The following is a 19,497-nucleotide window of genomic DNA, read 5'->3' on the forward strand; positions in this document are numbered from 1 at the left end:
ATCTTCTTTTACTTCAGAAATATTACTGCGGGGAAGTGACTCAAAAGCCTCTTTTTTGGGGTATGTTCCAGCAAGTAGTGCGTCACTTCTAGGAGTTAACGTGCTCGATGGTCACCCCTTTGGTAAAGCGCTCTGAGGTTTACAGAGGACAGAGAAGAGCCAAGCGTAACCGCCGGTTGTTATTTCCTTCTGCAACACTGCTCAGGGAAAGGTGCTGATCGCACAGCTCACTGCCGAGAACGAGAAATTACTCCAGGAAAGAAGACGGCTCCTCCAGAAGGTAACCGAGCAAGAAGAGACCCCTTGGAGCAACCGGTCTATGATTGCCACCCTGCAGAGCAGGTAGGTACTTCATGATGTCTGCGCCTCTGGGAGCTTGCCTCTTCCCAGCATTTCTCTGATTTTATGCCTGTTTCTCCTAAGAAATCCAGAGGAAAATCCAAACTGTGCCCCAGTCACTAGTGCTGTGGCTTTTAACTGCTGTGGGATGTACTTAGCTCCTTTCCCCATTGGAGCTGTGGGCATACGGGTGAAGGCTGTGGAGGCCAAAGGGTCCGAGGGTGAAAAAGAAAAATGCCCCTTTGAAAACGTAGCGTGGCCAGAAGGAAAATAACTTGTGCCTTGTCTGTGTGACGTGCTCAGAGTGAAGATCCTGGACGAGGAGAACGTGCGGCTGCGCGAGAGCAAACTCCAGCTCTCTGGCCACGTGCCCACCTCGCACCGCCTGCCAAGGAGCATCCACGCTCCCACCACAGAGGTGAGACTCGGGGAGGGCTTGGGCTCAGCAGGCGGGTTGCAGGAGCTGTTGTCTCCTGTGGGTGTGGGTTGGTGTTTGTGGCTGCAGCTGAGGGTGCTGGAGAAGAGCTGAATCGGTTCTTCGGCTGGGATAGAGAGGGGCATCAAACCCTCAGGCGATTGCAAGGGCTTTGTGTGGTGAGGAGGGGTGTTGTGGGGGGCTGAAATACACTCGACACGCTCATCATACTGCTCTATGCCCCAGCTGCTGCGTGATGAGATCCTTTTCCCCAAGGACGGAATTTTCACTTTGGCTTTTTTGCAGACTTAGAATTGTTAAAAGGCCTCAGCTTTAAAGGTAGCTCTAAAATTAGGAGAAATAACCCAGAGCAGTGTGGTTGGGAATGTTACTCCTGTAAGCCAAAAAACCCTCAGACCGAGCTGACAGATAATATTGATTAAATTGAACGGAATGAAGGTTTGCCTTACCTGAAAACTTGGGTTTGGATTGGCCAAGTTAATGAAGAACTTTGGGGGAAAAGATGGAGAAAAAGCCAAGAAAGTCAAAGATTGTGTTTCAACAGCTCTCCAGATCCACTGGTTTTTATTTAAAAGTTTATTGGTACATTTTGAGATTTGGAGGAACCCCAGTTTGGTTGGAAACTAGCTGTTAGGGGTGAAAGTGCAGAAGGAATTGTTTGTGTGTGGGTTTTTTCTTTTTATTTCTTTCTGTTAGTTTCACTGGGGCTAGTTAGGTTGGGTTTTTGTAATTTAAGTTCAGCCCCAAAGGACAAATCTATGATTAGTACCTCTGCGGGGCTGGAGTTCGTGGGGAGAACTTTCCGTCGAGCTGGGGGCACTGTGAAGACCAAGACTGTGTTTGAAATTCGGGGTCTGACATGCACCTCCTCCTGTGAAAGTCTCTGTTCCTCCTTCCAGGACTCAAAGAACGTTAACTTCTCCGAAAGCCAACTCCAGAGCAAGGTGTTGCCCTCTCCCCGTACCAGGTACTGTGGGGTAAAAGGAGGCAGCAGGGAATGCCTCGCTGTATGTAGTGAGGGACAAGTTGAGTGTTTTGGCTGCTCCACCCTCTGCTTTCACCTCCAAGGGGTGGGTTTTGGGTGTGGGGGGTTTTTTGGTCAAATTATAGGGAAAATGATATTAAAAAGATTTGAAACTATAGGGATGAAGAAGTAAAATTTTCAAAAGATGTTGGGAAGCACCGTGGGATTTAGAAATCGGTGTGACGCCCAGTGGTTTTGGAGGAGTGTCTTTACATGAGAGGTGGTGAGACTTAAAGGACGGCTGCTGCGCAGAGCTGTATGACCCACGTCCCGGGCAGGAGGGAGCTCGAGCTGTTCTCCACTGGTGTAGCCAGGAGCACCACGATCCATGCCAAAACGGGCAAGGGGAATGCAGAGAGGCTCTGCACCTCCGGTCTCTGCCCGCTGGAGACCCAGCCCGGCCGGCTTGGTTACAGCCTTCGGTGCTGCTGAGGGTGACAGTCTGAGCAGGTCCTGGGGCAGATGAGGGCCGGCCACTGCTTGGCTGGAGGAAGAGTGTAGGAGCCTTCATTCAAGCGAAAGGCATTGACTGTAGATGTTGGGAGGAAGGAATATTGGGGCTGTGTGGGTGTCTGGGGTTTGCGGAGTGACTTTAAGAGAGGAAATTTCTTTTCAGCTTCCCGTCACGAGAACCGCCAGACTCTCTCAGCATCCTGAAGGCCACGCCAGACACAAAGCCTGAAGGAGAAGCTGAAAGCCAAGACTCGCCCTTCTGCTTGTCCCCCTCTCAACCTTCTGAGATCGGGTACCTGAATGTAGCTTCACCTGGAGACACCACAGCCTCCCAGCTCCAGGAGGAGAGTCAGAGCATCAGCTCCGAGAACTTCTAAACGGGGAAAGATATTGCTGAAAATATTGGCTGGATGGCAAGGATTTGGGCTGCTGTTGCTGTGGGATGACAAGGACTGCGGAGGGAGAATTGCCAAATGGACTGACCCGGTGATTCCTGCCATATTTCAACTACAGTGTTCAAGAGGCATTTTTTCAACTTACCCAGCTCCGTGTGTGTGAGATCCCAGATTCACCTGGAGGCTGGAATTTGTAGATAAACTCTGTAAAATGGAAGAGGGTTGGGGTTGAAGCCCTGAACCCTGATTCCCTGTCCAGTACAAAGCTACAAACTTTGTAAATAAAACTTGGAGAAGTTCCCTTCCACCATGCGCCCACTTCTCTCCAGTCCCCTTGATCTGTGCTCAGATGCCAGCTGTTCCCTTTTGCGTGCTCTTACCCCTTCCATTTTGCTTCATGTGAGCCTGTGGAGGGGAACAGGGGGTATCTGAGCGCCGAGGGGGTGATGAGAACATGTAACAATGGTGGATGATGGGTAAAGGGACCAGAAGACAGATGGAGATGGAGGGGATGAGGGGAGTGGAACAGGAGCAGGAGAAAGGAGGGGATCTGAACACCCAGAGGAGGAAAGGGGCTAGATCTTGAATGCTCACTGACAGTGATGGAGGCTCCATGAGGATGCTTGGGTGGGAGTGGAAAGGATCAGATCATGCAGAACAGGGGTGTAGAAGGGATCTGTGTATGCAAAGAGGGGAGCAGAAAGGATCAGAGCATGAATTGTGGGGAGGAGAAGGGACCTGGACATGTGATTGGGAATAGAAGAGTTCTGTGCTTGCTCAGGAGGACATGGGTGTCATGTGAAAAGCGGTGTGGGGGGATTCTCTCAGCCCTGGGTGTTTGATCTATCAGCTGAGACCCTTGTGCCCCACCAGTCTGGCAGCGGCCCCGTTCCCAGGCCCCTTCACTGCCCAGTCCCGCTGGATCGGGGGGCGATTCGACTGACTCGTTCAGGGCAATGCACCGACAGCATCAGGGGAGCATCGTGGGGACCCCTGGGCGACTCTGCCCGCTTTGGATGTGTCACCCGCTGCTGGTGCCCACAGAGGGCTCACGCTAACACCTTACAGAATAACGCTCTTTATTATAAAATAGTGACAAGAGTCGTGAGTGCCAGTGAGAGGGACTGTCTGCAAAAACAAGCTTGAAATTATGTACAACCAAACTAGAGACAACCAAAACCTTAATTACTAATGACAGCTAAAATGAGTTAGTTATTTAACGTGCATAAAGTTCTTACCCACCAGGCGTCCCGAGGGGGGAGAAGACAGGTTCAGCCCATCGACTGATCCCAGAAGTTACAATGGAGTCTTCCCGAACTTCCCTTCTCATTCATTCACTTGTTACATTTTTCTTGACTCTCAAGGCAGAGCTGGAGTGACTCCAGTCGTAAATTCCTTCATTGTTATCGGTATAAAATTTTCTGGTTTTCATTTAAAGACATAGTTGGTAAGAACTGGAAAGCGCGTGCTCGGTGAGGGGTGGTCACACTTTGGAGGTGGGTAGCTTTGGGATGGAGGTGTGTGTTAGTATTATAATGATATTATAATGAGCAAGGTTCGTCTAAGGAGAATAATTTGGCCACAGTTGTTGGCCCAGCAGTGGGTACCTGCTCGTGTGTTTTCCAGCCGACAGCTGCTATGCAGCTTATCGGCTGTGTGGTACCACCAAGCTCCCAGTCCTGTGGGGAGCACAGCCTGGCCGTGGGGTCTCCACCCCACTCTCCCCTCCGCTGCTCCTCCAGGCTAGCAGATTGTGCTGCCTAGGGAACCCTGATGGAGTAGATTCCGTACGTGTGAACCGTCCTGGAAGTGGCAACTGTATTTTACCCTAAAAAGGTGGTTATAATCCTATAATTTCTGTTAGGTGCCAGTTTTCTATAATTTCCTGCCTTCAAGTGGTTTTCCCATGCGTGGGATGAGTAGGAATCACAGTTTGCAAGACGGGAACCGAGGAAATCTAAGTGCTTGGAGGAGGAAGGTCCTCCAAAAAAAAAAAAAAAAAGAGCTGCAACCATGGAGGGCTGCCTCAGGGAAGGGGTGCCAGTCAGAGGGGCCTCAACAGGCTTGAGGGGTGGTCCTGAGTGACCCTCATGGAGTTCAACAAGCAGGTGCAAGGTCCTGCACGTGGGTGAGGGTGATCCCAAGCACAAATCCAGGCTGGGAGCAGATGGAGAGGGACTGGGGGGTGTTGGTGGGTGAGAAGCTCCATGTGTCCCGGCAATGCACGCCCGCAGCCCAGCCAGCCACCCCTACCCCGGGCTGCACCCCCAGCTGCAGGGCCAGGGAGGGGGTTCTCCCCCTCTGCTCTGCTCTGGTGAGACCCCCCTGCAGCGCTGCCTCCGGCTCCGGGACCCCCAGCGTAAGGAGGACACGGACCTGCTGGAGCGAGTCCAGAGGGGGCCACGGAGCTGCTCCGAGGGCCGGAGCCCCTCTCCCGTGAGGACAGGCTGGGAGCTGGGGCTGGTCAGCCTGGAGAAGAGCTGGTTCCGGGAAGACCCCAGAGACCTGCCAGAGCCTGGAGGGGGTTCTGAGAAAGAGGGGGCACATTTTTTGGCAGGGCCTGTAGCGATAGGGCAGGGGGTGATGGTTTTGGAGTAAGGAAGGGTAGATTTAGCCTAGATGTGAGGAAGAAATGTTTCAGAATGATGATGAAAGGCTGGCACAGGTTGCCAGCAGAGGTGGTGGACGCCCCCAGACCGCACACAAATCTTTGGGAATTTTGGAACAGAAACGATGTGCGGAATTGAACTTTATAATTCAGGATAGGTTATAAAGCAGGTATGTTTAATTCACTGGCAGGCATCAGGGTGGGTAATTCCAAAAACACCTGGTGCCTTGACTTCTTAGTGCACGTGTGATTTAAAGTATACATTCTTACACATTCAAGAGATGCCTGAGAATAGGTTGGGTTAGGATAACTAGTCTACCGAGAAGTCATTAACGTAAGTTTTCTCCCATTTGCGTGCCGTCTCCTGGTGGTGGTCACGGAAGTCGGTGAGGATGAAGGCTTAGGAGTCTCCCTCACTCCGAACTTGTCACCTTTGCTTTTGCGCAGACTCAGTTGTGTCTTGAGTTTCTTCCAGACCATAAAACAGAACAGATCCAGTTTTCAGATCTCAAGGCGCAGACGGTCGATACCGGTGTCTTACCAGCACAGGAGCACCCCAGGCCCACGTTAGCAGTACAACGGGCCCCAGGATGGGGCCTGATTTGCGAAGTCACGCTGTGAATCTCCTCTTTGTACGTGCCATGAGAGTTTTCATTATTCTAAGTTTTCCATATCCTGTTAATCTAGTGATTCCTAAGCTTTCTATAAGAAACACGCGCTCAGGGGGTCGCTGGTGCACCAGGACCGACCCGTTGGCCGTGCTGAGCCCCCCATGGCGGCCCAGGCCCCCCCAGCTGGGCCCGGACATTCTGGGATGCTCATCGGGATAAGGGATAGCCCCGGACAGCCTAGGGACGCCCCGCCCCGCTCCCCGCGTCGGCCACTTCCGGTTCCGGACCGGCCCCGGGCCGGATAACTTCCTGTTCAGGGCCCGACAACTTCCGGTTCCGGGGCGAGGCGGCCGCAATGGCGGTGCTGGCTTCCAATCCCAACAACCCCGTCGTCTTCTTCGATGTCAGCATCGGCGGGCAGGTGGGCTGGGTGGGGGGGCTGGGCAGGGCCCCTGCCCCCGGGGAGGCGGCGGGGGCGAAGGGGAGCGCCCGGGGTGGGGGCGGCCCTCGCCGTGTTCCCTGGGGGCTGCGGGCATGGGGGGTTCAGGGGGTCGCTGTGGGGTTTGCAGCGCTGCAGGTGGAAGCGCCGGGAGTGGTGCAGCGGGAGGGGGGTGCAGGGGGCGGGGGGGGGGTTGTGGGGTTATGGGGGGGACTGGGAAGGGCCTGCAGGGAGTGGGGGGGTTGCAGGGAGCAGAGGGGGGGCTGTAGGTTTACGGGGGGCACTGGGAAGGGCCTGCAGGGAGTGAGGGAGGGGGCTGTAGGGTTATGGGGGGGCACTGGGAAGGGCCTGCAGGGAGTGAGGGGGGGCTGTAGGGTTACAGGGTGCATTGGGAAGGGTCTGCAGGGAGCGGTGGGGGGGTGTAGGAAGCAGAGGAGGGGTGGTAGGGTTATGGGGGTGCACTGGGAAGGGTCTGCAGGGAGCGGGGGGGGGTGTAGGAAGCAGAGGAGGGGTGGTAGGGTTATGGTGTGCACTGGGAAGGGCCTGCAGGGAGCAGTGGGGGGTGTAGGAAGCAGAGGGGGGGCGGTAGGGTTATGGGGGTGCAGTGGGAAGGGCCTGCAGGCAGCAGGGGGGGGCTGTAGGATTACAGTGGGCGCACTGACAAGGGCCTGCAGGGAGCAGTGGGAGGTGCAGGGAGTCGGGGGGGGGGGGCTGTAGTGTTATGGGGGGCACTAGGAAGGGCCTGCAGCAGTACAGTGGGGGGTGCAGGGGGTGGTGGTGGGCTGTAGGGTTACGGGGGGTCACTAGGAAGGGCCTGCAGCAGTGCAGCAGGGGGTGCAGGGTGCGTCAGGAGGGGGCTGGTGGGGTGGGGGTGCAGCAGGGGTTGGGTCTGTTGGAGCTTCCCTGCCTGCGGGGGGGAGGGTGGTGTGTGCGAAGCTGACCTGGCCACTGTCTCCCCAGGAGGTCGGGCGTATGAAGATCGAGCTCTTTGCTGACGTTGTCCCCAAAACAGCGGAGAACTTCAGGTAAGGAGCAGCCTGTGCTCCTGCAGCGCCGCCTGGACCCGGCTGCAAAGGCTTTTCTATTCGGGACTGTCTCTGGTGACGGAGGGGCTACCTGTCCCCCCAAACCACTGCAGCTGCTTTGCTCCTTCCTCCGTTCCTGGAGCTGTGTGACCATGCGGTATCCTGACCGCTCAGGGGAGCCCACCTGGTTGGAAGTTGAAGGACCCCAGCCCCTCTCGGAGCTTCTGATACGCTCGCTCCATTTATAAAAGGCAGCACCTCAGTGTCACGGTGGAGGTCTCCTTGGCACCCAGTTCTCTTGCCAGTGCCTGAAGGACGTGCCACTTGGACATCCCACTTCCAGGGGAGAGATGGATGTGCCCTGTTCTCTGTGAAATGTGGTGCTTGCTCCCCATTCACCACCTCTTACCGCCTCGGTGACCTCCTCAGCTGCAGATAGCGCCGAAATCTGTGGTGAAATGGGAGTTGGGAGGAGTTGCTGCCGGTTCCAGTCTCGTTGGGGATATCCCAACAGTCAGTACGAGTTTGCTGAACGCAGCCCCCTGTGTCCTCAGGCTTCAGATGTGCCTCACGCTCTGCTCTCTTTTTTTTGTTTTCCAGGCAGTTTTGTACAGGTGAATTCAGGTATGTGGGTTATAGCGTCGTTTTAAGTAGCCTGTTCAAAGAAATGGGACTGAGTGAGTAGGAAGAAGGCTCACTTGGAAGTTTCTCTTACTCTGCCAGTAAAAAAGAGTTATGGAAATAAGCTCTGATGAAATTGTGATGGGCTCAGTCAGTCACGGAGGCGGCAGACTTTCCCTTTTAGACATGAATTTGTTTGTGCTTAGGTTGCTTTACAAAGCCCTGTCTGCAAATCCCACCTGTTCACGCTTCAGGTTGCAGTGGCATCTCGTAGACGTGACGGTATGGAAGTTGTAGGAAATCATGTGTCATTTAATGTGCAGAGCCCATTTGAGATTTCCCTTTTCCTCTGTTAGCACCAGCTGAAAGCCAGGCTGCAGCGCTCGGTCGTATAGCCTGGCTACTAACATATAGGGCAACCCTTTGGGACTTGGAATTCTGGGAGGGTTTTGTGTTGGCATATCCAGTAAGTTGCCATGATTTTCCTTTCTATTTCCTTCCAGGAAAGATGGTGTCCCTATAGGTTATAAAGGAAGCACTTTCCACAGGTAATCCTTGTGCTTTTGCGTTGGCCGTCTGAGCTTAGGTGTGGGTTTGAGACCTGCCTCAAGGCATTGTTGGTCTGGGGGGCATTTGTAGGTCATGATCTCATCCTGCTGTGGGTTTGGGGGTGCTGTTAGGTGCGCACGCTGGGGTCACTGGGAGGGATCCCCCATTACTGGTGTGCCAGGTCAGAGATCGTTTTCTGGCATCTTGTCACCTAATCACTATCCCTGGTCGAAGAGCAATAGGTCCCAAATTACCTAGTAGTTAATATTTATTGTAGATTTTAGACTGTAGCATTCATAGACCCTGATAACTTGTGTGTGCTGTGAGGCACAACTCCTTCTTAGCACATATTGAGCCATTTGTTTACTGAGAACTAAGTATTGTTTTACTTTTTTAGGGTAATAAAGGATTTCATGATCCAGGGAGGTGACTTTGTAAACGTACGTACTTCTGTATTCCTCTTGTACTTTTCCGTGTGGTATAACGTGCAGCTGTTCCCATGCTGATTTGTGGGATCTGTTGCCTCTCTTTTGGGGTCCCCAGTAGTAGCTGGAGGTTTCCTCATCGCAGTGCTGCCATCTTACTGCAAGGGACTAGAACGTACTTGGAAAACAAATCCAGAGTCTTGGGTGAACATACCTTCTTTCCAAAATATTTCCTCTTAAAAAAAAGCATGGCAGTACAATTAGAGGCTTTTGAAACTTTCAAAGATTTATTTTTTTTTTTAACCCTGTTGTCCTTCCCTGTTCTCCTGTCTCCCCAAACAAGAAATCCTGTGAATTTCTATTAGCTTTGTGGAGGGAGAGTCTCTAAGTCTAGAACCAAGTATCTAGTGCAAGAGATAGTTTAAATGAAAACTCACTTTTTGTGAAAAGACTTCGTGCCCACAGAGGTGGTCACACTCTGGCTTGGGGATACGCAGAGTGCCGGCGGAAGGCTGGAGGCCCACAGGGTCTCCTCGCTGTCCTAGGACCCAGTAAAATTATTTCACTTCTGGAAATGTTTCAAAATCTCAGGGAGGTGATGAAGCTTTTTTAAATACCGAATTTATAAAAGTTGGTTGCATGAAAGTCACTGAGAGAACTGACCCACACAGCAGGTGGCTCAGCCACACCAGACTTCTAGCTAATTTTTCTAATTTTGTCAATTGTGATGCCACTCAAATGTCCCGGTGGGCTTTATTGCTTCCACTGAAGCTCAACAATCATTACGGATTGCACCAGTATTTGTAATTTATATCTTACACTTATTAAAAAGCCACTTGAGGAGCAAGAAGGGTCATGCTGACCACTATGGTAGGGTTTGTGTTCCCATCTCAGAGCCGACAGCTGAAGCAAACCACGGAGAACAGGAGGAAGAAAAGCGAAGGCGAGGCGAGCAGAGCAGAAGATGTGGACTTGCATGTGCTGCTGTATTACTGACATTTATTTTCCTGTTAAATTTAGCCTAATAAAGAATGCATACGTTAAGCAGAAAGGCGATAAAGGGAGACAGGTTGCAGCAAGCCAGAACTGCCACAGACAGAGAAAATCCACACAGAACTGGAAATTATGGTCAGAATAGTAAATCTGAAGTGTGCCAGAGGTGCCTGTTTGCATTGCTTCTGCAGCTTTCCCCGAAGGGTTCCTCACTGCAGCACCTTTAAGGCCACTCTGTCTGTTGAAAGGTCCCTGCTCGGTCCTTTTGGCATCACACAGGAGTGTCTCTGCCGCACTGCACCCGAGGCAGGGTGGCCTTTCATCAGTCCCACAAGTTCACGCGTCCCGTGTGAACCGTGTGTCATCCTTCCCCAAAGTTACAAACTTGTGAGCAGTCAGAGCTTGCAACCTGCAGCCGTTACGGGCCATGCGGCTTGAATTTATAATTGTCTTGAGATCGGAGTGCCGGGGCTTGTAGTTAAGTACCAGATGCCTTGACTTGGTAGAAAGTGCAGCAGAGATTGGAAATTCCGTGGTTTAGAAACTGTCCTTGCTGAACAGAGAGATCATTTCCCCGTTTCCCGTAAAGTCACAGAAAATAAGGTGAAATAAGTCAGCACGCCATCAGCTACCAACTTTTTCCACACAATCACTTCTGCTTTCCTTGTCACACCATACCTTTGTGTCCCCTCCCTTTTCTCTGCCAAGTCCAGGTGGGTCCGTACCAAGCCATCTATAGGCTCCATCTCACTCTGGGAGGCTTGGATTAACCCTCAGCATCTCCATGGGGTTCTGCCAACGTGGGGATGGCAGATGATGTGCGCTGTGGTTAGAAAGCAGTCGCTGTTCCTCTTCAGCATTGAAGTGTTGAATGTGTTTGCTGCCAGGGTATATAAATGGGCAGTTACAGCATCCATTTGGGGCTCTGCTTCGCCCTGTCCTTTTGCCTGGGGATTTTAAATTTAATTTTTAAATTGTTCTGTAGCAGTTGCTCCAGAACAAATGCTGTGGCTTGACTGGGTGCCTCTGTCACGCAGGGAGACGGCACTGGAGTAGCCAGTATATATAGGGGTCCTTTTGCAGATGAAAACTTCAAGCTGAAACACTCTGCTCCAGGGCTGCTTTCTATGGTGAGTAAAAAATACTGACATTGTAAGACTAAAAAAAGCTTTTGGTACTTCCTCTTTGCCCTTTTCCTAAGTGTGTAAATTATTTGCCAGACAACAGAAATCTCCACCCTGGGATACAGGGTCTGATAGACCTGCTTTGTAACAACTACTAGTCAGAAGTCTACTCATGGGTTAATGTGTTGAGTAACACAAAAGTCTGGATTCTGCTGCATCCTTTTGGTTTTTACCTGTTGGAGTGCTGGGGCAGGTGGTTTTTTTTATCAGCTTTCGGAACAACTTGATTCTTCCAGCTTTTGTATAGTGGCGAGTGGTGGTGGTTTCTTCTTCCCTGATACTGTTGTCAAACACTGACCTCGGCAAGGATGAAACAGAGAGATTTGGGAGTTTCAAAGCCGTAGTGGTGTTACCGTGGTATCTTTTATAACATATTCCAGTTCAACGTCGTAGGAAAAACTGCAACCCTTGCATGTTGCCTGGTAGGAATGACGCTGACTTTTGCAGGGGAAAGCAAGTGGGGCCAGTGTTTCAGCGTTCCTGTCCACAACTGCTGCTTCCCCAGCTCTTTCAGCTGCCCTGCCCTTAAAACCGCTTGCTTAGGGCGTTCACTGTTTGGATTAGTTATTTATCTGGTTCAAAACACGGCCCAAAAAGAGGTGTCACGACACAGCTAAGCAACCAGTGTGTCGTGGTGTGGGAGAAGGGATCCACGCTGTTATTACCAGCTTTGTTTTAAAGTGGCATGGCTCTGGAGTCATTCTGCTGGGCCAAACCATGGTCCATCCCAGCTGGATGCTTCTGGAACTAGCTAGCAATAAGTAAAAATCCAATGTGACCATGTGCAGTCCTGCAGCTGCAAAACTTGCCCAGTTTGCTTGTCGGCACAGAAGCGTGCTTTAGTATTGCCTGGTTGTCAGCAGAGCTTTGAAAAATTGAAATGGATTTAAGTGTTGCCGAGATGTTTTCTCAGGAGAGTGTGAATGCTCTGGGTGTTGCGCTCAGGTGTGAATTAAATTCCACATCTGCATCACTCTATTCCCGTGAGCCCTGCGCCGATACAATCGTTACCTTTCTCATCCTGACATCAGAACAGACACTTTTTTTTCTTTAATTCTGAGGAAACCTTCTGAATAGCAGAAATCGGCTGCTTTTTTTTCCTGCCCTGGTTCCTGGCTTTCCATTTTCCTTTAGGAAATACTGCAGCCAGTAAGTGCGCACCACCAAAAAGTTCAGCCCTTTTTCTGGAGTGTGTTCTAGCACCCAGATTTCAGCACAGCCTTGTGCTGAATGTGCTTTTGTAGAAGTGTAAGAAAAAGTTGGTGATGTGGCTTTTGTGCACACCAGCATGACGAGACGTGGCGTGCTGCGTCCCAGCACAGGGTACTCCCCTCCAGATGTTTATCTTCCTTCCTTCCTTCATGTAGCAATAAATTAAAAATAAGCTAGGGTAGGTCTAGAGCAACAGCTCTTTTCTGACTTCAGTTTTGGGAAGTCTTGAAATTGTACGTTTTTTGTATTTTGCCATTCTTCCCTTGCAGGCAAACAGTGGTCCAAGCACCAACGGCTGTCAGTTCTTCATTACGTGCTCCAAATGCGACTGGTTGGATGGAAAACACGTTGTGTTCGGTGAGTACCTGCCACAGGGGCCGCGGTACCGGCTCACAGACACTAAAATAAACGGCTTGTTCTTCCCCTCGCGCCTGTGCTAGCAGAGGTACCTGTGCTGCCAGGCACTGAGAGGGAACGCTATTGAAATGAAACACTTTTATTTTTTCCCTGGTTAGCTTTAATCCAAATCAGTTCCTTGATCGGTGTATTGTGTTCCTACACAAATCCTTGTGCCAGTGCAGAAGACAGATGAGTGCAGGGATGCCTTTCTTCTCCGCTGTTAGAATTTTCAGCAGAATTTTTAGATAGTAACTCTGCGAAACCACGTCTGCTAGCCTTTCAGGCAGTGCCACTTGAGCTGTAGGGTTTCAAAGCCTTTAAGCCGATTCCTGCTTACTGCTTTCTCCAGTTCTTCAGTAACCCTGATGCCATTCGTCGCTGGTTTTGCATCATTACGAGGGTGGTGTTGATAGGTGGGTGTTTGGGCTGTATTTTTGCACAGCTGGTGGCTGTAGGTCTCAAAATCTAGACTTTTACACGTGCCACCCCTGGGATGGGAAAATAGACTTGATCTGTTCTACACGAGGAAAGTATTTTCAGAGGGATTGTTTCCTTTATTTAGAGATGGGTAACAAACCCTGAAGTGCCCAGTAGCTACATACACTGCCCAAGGTTTTCAGGATGGGCAAAAATGCGTGTACCTGTCATGAGTCGGGAGGAGCAACGGTAAAAACTGGCCGTATTGAAACAGATCAATTTTCTCATTCTAGGTAAAATTGTCGATGGGCTGTTGGTCATGAGAAAAATCGAAGTAAGTGGAATTCTCTTCTTTCTCTCTGAATATCCATGTTGGAAAGTCACGTAGAGGATTAGCAAGGGTTGTTGTGTTCTCTCCCACTGCCTGTTTACAGGAACTGGGGAATACCAGTGTTGATAACTGGTATTATCAGTTCTCATCTTTATAAAGTAGCAGGAAATCTGTTGAGGCAAAGGCTGTCATATAGATTGACTTTCGAATTACTGGGCTCTTGTGGTTGCTGGCTGGTCTTTGAGTGGGGATTGGGTCTTGTGGCTTTATTTGCAACGCTTTGCATTTGTTCAGGAAGCTGAATTAAAAAGCTGTTCCATCAGCAGCTCAGACAAGAGCAAAAAGCAGATCCCTTCTGTGCCACTGCCTGGGATTATTCAGTGGATGCTGCATCATCAGTTCTGCTGATCCGTGATCAGCATATGCAATAAGAAAAATTAAACTGATCTTCTGATGGGCTTCCAGGAGCTGAAGATAAAGACACTCAGGGTGGTAGCTGCCACCAGCTTTGTGCCGGGGTGTCACGGCAGGATCACGAGTAGGTTTAACAAAGAGCGGCGAGTTCTCCAAGGCAGTGGACACAGCTTCACTGCACACGCAGGGGATAATGTGCACGAGGGTCTCTAATCTCAGTCTAGAAAGTGGGGCAAACACAGAGCTGTGAGGTGTGGAGGAAAGGTCACGTGCAAGGAGCTGTAGAGCATGATACAGCCCGTGTTTTGCCAGAAGCACTGGTGGAAGGATTGTGGTGTGCCGGCTTTGTGCATCGCTGCAGGAAGGGGCAAGGTAAAGGAAATAAATAAGAGACTCATGAAAGAGCAGCTGAGTCCAGCAGAATGAGAGGTTCAGGATGAGGGTTGCGTTGTGACTGCCTCGTGCGTAGATTCCCTTTCTGTACAAATACAAGTTGGCTTTGCTTGTTGCAGCTGTAATCGGTAACTTTTAAAGATTTAAGCCAGAGCAGCCTCAATCTCGTGAGGAGCTCTCCAGTTTTTGCTTTGTTTCTTCCCTCCTGTTCCAAGGATGGGGGGTCGGTCAGTATCCCAAACTGTGCACGGAATCCGGCTGGGTCCGTTGCCAAAACGTGTAACGGCGCTTCCGTGTTACTCGGAGCTGAGTCTCGATTTCCCTGCTCCTGCTGTACAGGCATCTCTTAGCCAGTCTTCAGGTACTTGTCACTCACTGGTGAGCAGTTTGCTATGTTTTTATAACGTTTAATGTTATGTTTGTCCTCAGAATGTGCCTACGGGTCCCAATAACAAACCCAAGCTGCCAGTTGTGATCTCTCAGTGTGGGGAAATGTAAAGCAACGGAGCAGAAATGTGGTAAGTCTCATTCATCACAGGCACCCAGTGCAGCTGAACGCCGGGCTGCTCTGCGCCTTGCTTTTCTCTTGACTTATTCCACGTCCATCTGAGCCTGCAGAGAGCTGACTCAGCTCCGTGAGGCACCAGAAGATGCTTCTCTGACAGCGTCAGGGTTTTTTGCCAGCTCAACCGCCTGAACTGGCTTCCCTCTGGGCTACACCAACACCACAGGCAGTGCTGGAGGGGTGAGATTTTGCAGCTGGGATCGAGGGGAAGATGGGGTTGGGCTGCCTCGAAGCCTCGGCTTTAGACACCAGCGGATGAAAGGGAGCTGTGGCAGGAATCCAGCCGGTATTACCCGGGCAGTCGAGTGGGTGCAGGCTTCGTTTTGACCTGCCGGTGGGTGAACCCTCTGATCGCTATAGAAAGTGGAGCAGCCATGTGTGGGGCAGGCAGTGATCAAGGAAAGAAGAGGAGAAAGAGAGGACTTGAGCCTCCTCGCTCAGTACAACTCAAAAAAATACCACTGTCATCATCTGAAGGGAGATGTTTCCAGCATTTCCTATTATTCAGGCTTCGTTTTGACTAAACCAATAGGCTCAAGACGGAGCTCAGGCTAACGTACGGTATTGTTTCCATTTGTCCGCCCACTTTGCTGTAAAAAACACAAGCATTTAAACAAATCTGTCTCGATTTCAATGTGTCAGGCTGCAGCTTGTAAAAAATCTGCTGTATTAGCCTTTTGGTTGCGGATTTTTCAAATTTCAGCCAGCGGGCAGGCACTGACAAAAGCAGATCCCCACCATTTTTGACCTTCCATTAAATGATGTCTAAAGACATCTGGAATTGCCCATGAAGATGTGTCCCTGCTTCTGTAAAAAAGGTCTTTCAGGTCTGCAGAGCTTCAGACCCTTGGGAGCTCCTCCTGTTTGATGAAGTGCTAACAGGGAATGCAATCATTCTTTCATTTTCCTGGTACTTCTGGTGGTGGTTGTAGGTTTTTGAGGGGACCTCGTTAACGGGCTTTCTTGCAGGTGGGAAGACCCGTGCTGATGGGTCAGGTCCCCTTTAGGGTTGTCCTCAAGCCCAGACTTGTTGGTCATTTCAGTTGGCTGGGCATCCATGATCCCTAGGCAACATCCAACTTGAGACTGGCAGGTTTTCATTTCTAGGTACGAGGCTGGTGTCACCACGTGTAGGTCCCAGCCAGGTCTTTGGAAGTGCCTTCCTGTACTCTGCTGCCGCTGTAGACATGGACAGCATTTGTCTTGCCCGGCTTCAGGCAGCTAAAGCGGGTATTTGTCAAGATCCTTTAAAATCAGCCAGGAGAAACGGGCACTGTTGGGTTTTTTTAGGTTCAGAGGTAGCGGGGGATGCCCGGCACAGAGAGCCAGGACCACTCCCAATTCTTTTAGCTCAGAGTTGGGTTGAAGTGAGTTAGTGCACTCACTTGCAAATCACTGTAGTGGCACCCAGTGTCACTGTGCAGCCTTGTTGTTGTAGGATAATTGGGAATGGCTTGTTGGGAATGAGTTGGTCCAGCATTTCGGACCTGTTTCTTCTTTGTTTCAGTGTTCCTTCGCCTGTGCTGGCTCCATGTAGTTCCAACTCCAACCACTTCCAACTCCAGCCAGTTCCCCCACTGCCCCCGTCCTCTCGATGTTCTCCTGAAATTATTTAACAATTGGCATCACTCTTTTTTTTTTTTTAATGTTTTGCAATGTAAATAAAGAATTTTTGTTAAAATATCTGTACAGTGCACATCAGTTAACGTGCTTGGGAACAGATTCTTCAGGGAAGAAGGGCTGTGGCATCCTCAGCAATGTGCAATATCCCTGGCTGGGTCAGTAGGGAACATGTACCGTGCGTGGGGTTGGGCATTTGCAAAATGGGAACAAAGGGGTGCAAGGAGCACAGCAGAGTTGTGCTACACCAGCTCCTTTACTGGGCAGCTGAGTAAGGCTGCCTGGCAGAGAGGTTCTGGGCATCTGGAGGATCTTCAAGAACCAGCACGGAGAGAGTGCGTGGCACTGTTTTGATCTCATGTATTTTTCTTCCCATGTGACATGTCACTTGGTGGAGTTTGGTTTTGGTGGGTTTTTTTTTGGTGTTCTGCTGGTTCTGCATTCCTATTACTGAGGCTGAAGGAATCGGTCCGGTGCAGACATCCATCACCGTGAGTCTGCTGGGCTCTGGGGTGAGTTATGTTGTAAATGAGCGTTGGTAACACCTCCCCTGGCACACAGCGGCACCAGTGTTTCAGGGATTCACCTGGGTGCTGCAGGCGCGTTGGAGCAGGGCTTTGGGCTGGGAAGCAGAGGAGGATTGTGCTGCAGGAGTAGAAACTGGGGCTCCTTATCCTGCATGCATACAAAAAGTGCAGCTGAAGCTGCAGGCTGGTGGAAAAACTTCCCCGCAATTGGGTTGCAAACTGGCCTGTCTGCTGGGGAACAAGGAAGCACCCTTCCTGGTGGCTGGGCTGCAGATTAAAGGTAAAGGAGTTGGGACAAAGTCTGTTGTGTCACGTGTGGGCACTTCACGCCATCCGTATACGGCCCCTTGCTCCTTGGGCAGCGGGAGCGCGTTGTGTGGGGCTGTCTCAGGGTGGTGCAGGTGGTGTGCTTACTAGCACATTACACGGCGTTGGAGAGCGAGTGCAGATCCTGCAGGTGTGCTTTGGCGTGTGCTTTTTTATCTGGTGACTAGTTCAAAGTCCTTGGAGCAGGCTCGGGCTCTCGGGTCTCCATTCCTGGGATTGCATGGCTGCTGAGGACGCTTGTTTCTCTCCAGCCTGAAATGTCTCACCTTCTTACACCTGCAGAACATCAGGCGAGGAAAGAATCACAAACCATGCCATCCCTTTCCAGCCCCAAAAAGACTTTGCAGAGGGCAGGCACTCTCCTGTGGGATGGAGCTTGAAGATTCCCAATAGGAAGGAGAAAACTGGAGCCGAGTGACAGCTGTGAGGTGGAGGTAACCAAAACCAGAGGAATTCGGCTGCTGGTCCTGCTCCAGGAACGTATCCGGATGGCACTTCCCTGTGGGATTTAGGCAGGAGCTCAGCCCCTCAGTGCTGAGCTTTGCAGTTTGAATTTGGTACCCAAATCCACGGTACTTTTTTCATCAGGAAAAAACAGCTTCTTTCTGGGTCCGGGCTCAGCAGCACTTTCTCAGCCTGATGTATTTATGCCACTGTGATCAGCTGGTCTCACTTCCCACATAGCAAGGGTCACAGAGCTTCCCCAAATTAATTAACAGCGGCAAATCCATTACAGCCTCTTTGAAAGTTGTTCCAGCGGGTAATTATATCCCATTATGTTTCTCTTTGATGCTGAATGTGCAGAGCTTTGGCTTTCCAGCGTCTGTATCTTGCCGTCCCTCATCTGCTGGCTGAAAGTGTTCTCAGACCACATTTGTAGGTATAATCCCGCCACAATGAAGTTCCCCCACCAGTTATGTAGCAAGTTCTGGAATCTCCTGCTGTAGAGCAGCTGGTGGATCTTCTCCCTCTGAGCTCCAGCATCTCCCTCCAGCTGTGGATGCTGCAACTGGAAATGATGTTTCTGGTTGCCTCTGTGGATCTGGGGAGCGGATTGGCCTCTGGGGACCCCCAGAAGATGTCGTTAACTGTCGGGTGACCCATATTTTTTTCTGCTGGTGCATGGCTCTGACATCCTCACCAGCTTCATCGCTGAGGTTTGGAGTTTTCTCCCCATTTTTCTCCCTTTAGGGTTTCCCATGTGGCGGATTCCCTATTTGCCATGATATTTTAAGATGTATTTTTCAGTTGATTTCCCAAGCATCATCCAGCTTTGATATCATTTTAGTTCCTTTATCAAGGTTGTAATCCTGATGCAGATTTCATCATGCAGGCGGGGACTCCGGATAGGCCAGTGAGAAAAGAGAGCCTGTGGAGTTGTATTATTTTAAAGTTTTAAAGCTCTTTCCTTTATTAGCTGAGTGGGAGATCTCATGGAAAAGTTACCAAGGCAGCTTGACCTGTGTCCATAAACCCACCATGGTGGTTGGGGGGGTGTTGACCTTGACCCCACCTGAGCCTCTCACCTGGCCATGGTGTCATGGGGGAACCAGCATCTATTCTTCACACTGGGATGTGGGAATCGACAGTGATTTGTGTGCAATGCTGGAAAGGCTGATCCCATGGGGATTCCACAGCAGTTGCAAAGATGGAGCGATGTGTCAGCTCCCAAAGACCACCTTGGTGGTCGCTGGTGACTTTTTCCCTCCTCTTGTGTGGCAGGAATGACCTAGCCGGGGGCAGGGCTGGGAATCCATGGCCAACAACCGCATTTTTCAGGTGCCCAAGGGAAATAACTTGGTGGACCAGGATGCTGGGTTCACCCTGGCCCTTCCGGGTGGGATCTATGAGAGGTCTGGGGTCTGTCTGAGCCGCTGTAGGGGGAAGACATAGGGAAGGGTGGCAGAGGGAAGGTGGTGGCTGGAGGGGGCTCCAGCGGGATGAAGAGGGCAGCGGGATGCTTTCTTGGCGGCCTGGCTGGGGAGAAGTCTCGGTAGGGTGAGCTTCCCCCCCACCCTGGGAGAGGCACTGGAAAAGGGGGGATTCTTGGGAAAAGGCTGATGAAAGCCAGAACGTTTTTTCTTAGGAGCCCTCTGAGCTGGGGCTGCAGCCTGGCGCTTGCAGGGCTGGGTTAGGGGGTGTCTGGGGAGGGGGTGGTGGCTGTCTGGTCAGAGGAGCTGGGGGAGCGCA

General features: G+C 51.0%; 2 protein-coding genes across 11 annotated transcripts in view; both read left to right on the forward strand.

Annotated features, from left to right (window-relative positions):
- The window catches only part of CCDC30 (coiled-coil domain containing 30), a 36,732-nt gene extending 33,778 nt beyond the window's left edge, over nucleotides 1–2,954 (forward strand). For 7 of the 9 annotated variants that reach the window (XM_040587126.1, XM_040587124.1, XM_040587120.1 and 4 more), the window contains 4 exons: nucleotides 206–342; nucleotides 643–757; nucleotides 1,675–1,742; nucleotides 2,416–2,954. In XM_040587126.1, coding sequence (XP_040443060.1) covers nucleotides 206–342; nucleotides 643–757; nucleotides 1,675–1,742; nucleotides 2,416–2,629 — 534 coding nt within the window. In that variant the 3' untranslated portion in view covers nucleotides 2,630–2,954. Of the gene's footprint in view, nucleotides 1–71; nucleotides 343–642; nucleotides 758–1,655; nucleotides 1,743–2,415 lie in introns of those variants that run through there. The other 2 variants (XR_005826915.1, XM_040587128.1) reach the window with 2 other exon arrangements.
- A 3,202-nt stretch (nucleotides 2,955–6,156) lies between these two features.
- PPIH (peptidylprolyl isomerase H) lies at nucleotides 6,157–18,538 on the forward strand. 2 transcript variants are annotated; one of them, XM_040587522.1, is made up of 10 exons: nucleotides 6,157–6,287; nucleotides 7,266–7,330; nucleotides 7,931–7,954; nucleotides 8,455–8,499; nucleotides 8,898–8,940; nucleotides 10,956–11,048; nucleotides 12,584–12,671; nucleotides 13,424–13,464; nucleotides 14,698–14,786; nucleotides 17,590–18,538. In XM_040587522.1, exons 1-9 carry the CDS (start codon nucleotides 6,222–6,224, stop codon nucleotides 14,764–14,766), a joined length of 534 nt encoding a protein of 177 aa, XP_040443456.1. In that variant the 5' UTR covers nucleotides 6,157–6,221; the 3' UTR covers nucleotides 14,767–14,786; nucleotides 17,590–18,538. The 2 variants fall into 2 exon arrangements, with proteins under 2 accessions (XP_040443456.1, XP_040443455.1); XM_040587521.1 differs by lacking the exon at nucleotides 17,590–18,538 and adding an exon at nucleotides 16,341–16,516.
- Nucleotides 18,539–19,497: the final 959 nt, after the last annotated feature.

The sequence above is a fragment of the Falco naumanni genome, chromosome 3 (genome assembly GCF_017639655.2).
Source record: "Falco naumanni isolate bFalNau1 chromosome 3, bFalNau1.pat, whole genome shotgun sequence".
Lineage (NCBI taxonomy): Eukaryota > Metazoa > Chordata > Aves > Falconiformes > Falconidae > Falco > Falco naumanni.